The sequence below is a fragment of the Echinops telfairi genome, unplaced genomic scaffold (assembly GCF_000313985.2).
Source record: "Echinops telfairi isolate 266 unplaced genomic scaffold, ASM31398v2 ScPeMD7_5592;HRSCAF=6446, whole genome shotgun sequence".
In the NCBI taxonomy this organism is placed as follows: domain Eukaryota; kingdom Metazoa; phylum Chordata; class Mammalia; order Afrosoricida; family Tenrecidae; genus Echinops; species Echinops telfairi.
The window spans coordinates 57,025,014-57,028,471 of NW_022109491.1; the positions used below are offsets into that span (position 1 = coordinate 57,025,014).

General features: G+C 45.1%; 1 protein-coding gene across 1 annotated transcript in view; it reads right to left on the reverse strand.

The window, feature by feature from the left end:
* Positions 1–362, reverse strand: part of ST14 (ST14 transmembrane serine protease matriptase) — a 56,583-nt gene extending 56,221 nt beyond the window's left edge. The window contains exon 1 of the mRNA XM_045295186.1: positions 238–362. Coding sequence (XP_045151121.1) covers positions 238–318 — 81 coding nt within the window. The 5' untranslated portion in view covers positions 319–362. The remainder of the gene's footprint in view (positions 1–237) is intronic.
* Between the last annotated feature and the right edge of the window lie 3,096 nt (positions 363–3,458).

The window sequence follows — 3,458 nt, forward strand, 5'->3', positions numbered from 1 at the left end:
ACGGGGGGATGACAGTCGCTTTGTCAGCCGTGCCCCGAAGAAGTGCCCCCGCGGGCCTTGAGGGAAGACCTAGCAAGCCTTCTCCGACAAAGCAGCCAAGGAAACCTTAGGGATGGTGACGTTCCCGCCCCCAGCAGGTGGTGGGCATGGGGCTTGAGGTCACAAGTCCAGGCCACTGGAAGGCAGCTGCCCACACCAGAGTATTTAACCCGGACAAACGGTCGTCACGTCACTTACTTGCTTTCGGTCGTGAAAGAAAACCGTGCCCAGGCCTCCAGCCAAAAGTCCGTCATCCACCGCCTCCAGTCCAACCACCATTGCTCTCTCCCTCTTCTATCTTCGATCTTCTCTCCACTGTGTCCTTCACTTCAGGCACCTTGTTTCGTGACTAAGACTCAATTATGTCCCCTTCAAAACCAAACAAGGACTAAAACTGCCCCTTGACCCAGCCGCACCCTCACGCTGTCGCCGGCTTCTCTTCCTGGTAGCCATGGCTGCCTCCTCTTCCCGTGCACCACGTTACGCAATCACATCCCTTCTGGTCAGGGCCCAAGGCTTTGCAAGCGTTCCTGAAACCGGCGTCCCTTGAGCAAACACTCGCTTTCCCTGGATCCTGGTACGACTTCTAGGCCTTACATAGCTTCCCTCCCCAGATTCTACAGCCTCCTCCATGTTTTCTCGACACTTTCTCCCCTAAAATCTGTTCGGCATCATAGCAGCACACAAGCTCCCACTTAGTGGATGAGTGGTGGCTGGGCATGAAGTAATGAAGTAGGAGCCCTGGTGGCATCGTGGCCGCGTGTTCGGCTGCAGATGGAAATCACCAGGCACGCCTCAGGAGAAAGACAGGGCTCTCCCGTTAAGATTTACAGTCTCTGAAACTCTCAAGGGCAGCTCTACTTTGTCCTATTAGGTTTCTGTGAGTCGTAAACGAGACGGTAGCAGTAAAGTTGGATTTTTTTGGTCTGGTACATGAAGTACATTGGCTGGGAATCAAGCCTGGACCGCCCAGATGAAAATCGAGAATTACCCCTGATCCAGGTAGGTGTGTGTAGCCAAGGATATGACAAATGAGGACTACATACCTTGTTTGAGTCGAGACATACGGAGGCTTTCTCCCCCTTGCAATGATGATGCTTGGAGCACATGATGAGATGGAGCCTCTGTCAGCCAGGGACCCTTGCTGTCATACACTGACTCTAGCATGGAAGAGAAAAAAGCGTTTGAAGTAGTAAGCCATCCGTAGTTGACTGCTGTTTGTTATTGCAACAAGCTCAGTCCATCAGGACTGACATCCTATCTCCTCCATGAAATTTCCCTCCCTTCTAAACCAGAAGCAAGTCTGTTTGTAGCTCTGTCATAGAATTTACACTTTTTCTTTGCTGGCTGGTCTTGGGTAGGAGCCTGGTGATACAGTGGTTAAGCATTGGGCTACTAAAGAGAAGGTCAGCAGTTGGAAACCACCAAGCCGTATGAGGGAGAACACAGTGCTTTCTACTCCCTTAACGAGTTACAGTCTCATCCTCCCCCACAGAAGGGTTACAAGGAAGGGACAATTCAACCAGGTGCAATATAGCACAGACAAAACACACATCATACCTCTAGTTTCCTCTCCCCCACTACCATGACCCAGTTCTACCTTACAAATCCGGCTAGACTGAAGTGCACACATTGGTACAGATAAGAGCTTTCCACACATGAGCTTCAGGACAGATAAAACCAGTGGAGTAGCAATATCAGGAGGGTAGGTGGATAGTGGGGGGTGGGGAGAAAGGGGGAAACCTATCACAAAGTTAGATATATAGCCCACCCCCCAGGGAGATGGATAACAGAAATGTGGGTGAAGGGAGACAACAGACAGTGTAAGACATGAAATAACAACAATGTATAATTGATCAAGGATTCACCAGGGTAGGAGGGTGGGGGAGAGAGGGGTGAAAAGAAGAGCTGATACCAAGGGCTCAAGTAGAAAGAAAATGTTTTGGAATTGTTGTCAGCAACATATGTACAAGTGTGCTTAATAGAATTGAATGATGGATTGTTATAAGATTTGTAAGAGCCCCCCCCCAATAAAATTATTAATAATAAATAAATAAAGCATTACAGTCTCGGAAATTCACAGGGGCAGGTTCTGTCCTTTCCTGTGGGGTCACTATGAGTCGGAATCAACTCAATGGCAGTGAGTTTGTGGTTGTTCGGTTTCTCACTTTTGAGTCCTCAGACTAGCATAACAACCGGCACAGTTAATTGTGTCAGTTTAATAAACAGGAAAGTATATCTGTTACCTTCCACCATAGAGGAGCCCTGCTGGTGTAGTGGTTATGAGTTGGGCTTCGATCTGCATGGTCGGCAGTTCAGAACCACCAGCCAGCTCCAAGGGAGAAAGACTGAGCCTTCTAGTCCCTTAAATGGTTACTGTCTTGGAAACCCACCGGGGGCCGCTATGAGGCAGCATTGACTTGATTGCAGTGAGTTGAGAGTTGACCTTCCATAATATAAAGGATTCCAGATTCAAAAGAAGACAGAAAAAAGGGTAATGTTTTGACTTATTTTTCATTTTTTCCGTTCTTATTATCTTCTGCTTTTTTTTAATTGAAGGCTTTCTGTGTTTTATTTTGTTATTGTTGTTGGATCAGTGTATGGTTTTCTTTTCTCTATTAAATACTTTTATTGGGGGCTCTTACATCTCTTATCACAAGTGTGATTTTCTTTCTATGAAATCCAGAACAGGTAAATCTATGGAGAGAGCAGCTGGATTACTAGTTTCTTAGGGTGATGGTAGGGGCGGTTGGGGGGGAATGGGGAGTTAATAATGAGTACAAAAATGAATAAAATGAAAAAAAATGAATAAAATGATTGTGGTGATGATTGCATAATGCTTTTTAATCAAACCACTGAATGTGAATTATATGTATTAAGATATATATATATATATAAAACTGTTATAAAAATAATGTTCTGCTTTTGATGGTGAATGACATGACACCATTTGATCAACAGAGATGACTGAAAGTAAGTCTGGTCAGAAATAGCAATAAATTAGTATGGCACTGTGTCATCATCACACACTTCAGACCTAACCCAAAGACACGTTCCTCATCTTAATCAACAGCTTCAACATCCATTCATTTTCTCAGTTCTCGAAGACACCACTGACTTTCTCCTCTTCTTAACTCACCCACAAAAAACAACCACAATCAAAACATCATGTTTGTCAGTTCTATCTCAAAACAACTTTTTGTGATGACTATTTCTGTTTTACCACTTCCTAAAAAAACTTGACCTCTGTATTAGTCTAGGTACTTTGGAGAAACAAATTCACAGCGACTCATGTATAAGAGAGAGTTTTATGTAAAGAAAAGGTGCATCACGAAAACATCCCAACCCAATGCTGCCCAAGCCCACAAGTCCAACATTAGCCCATTAACCCAACACCAGTCCACAAAGTCCTCCACCTC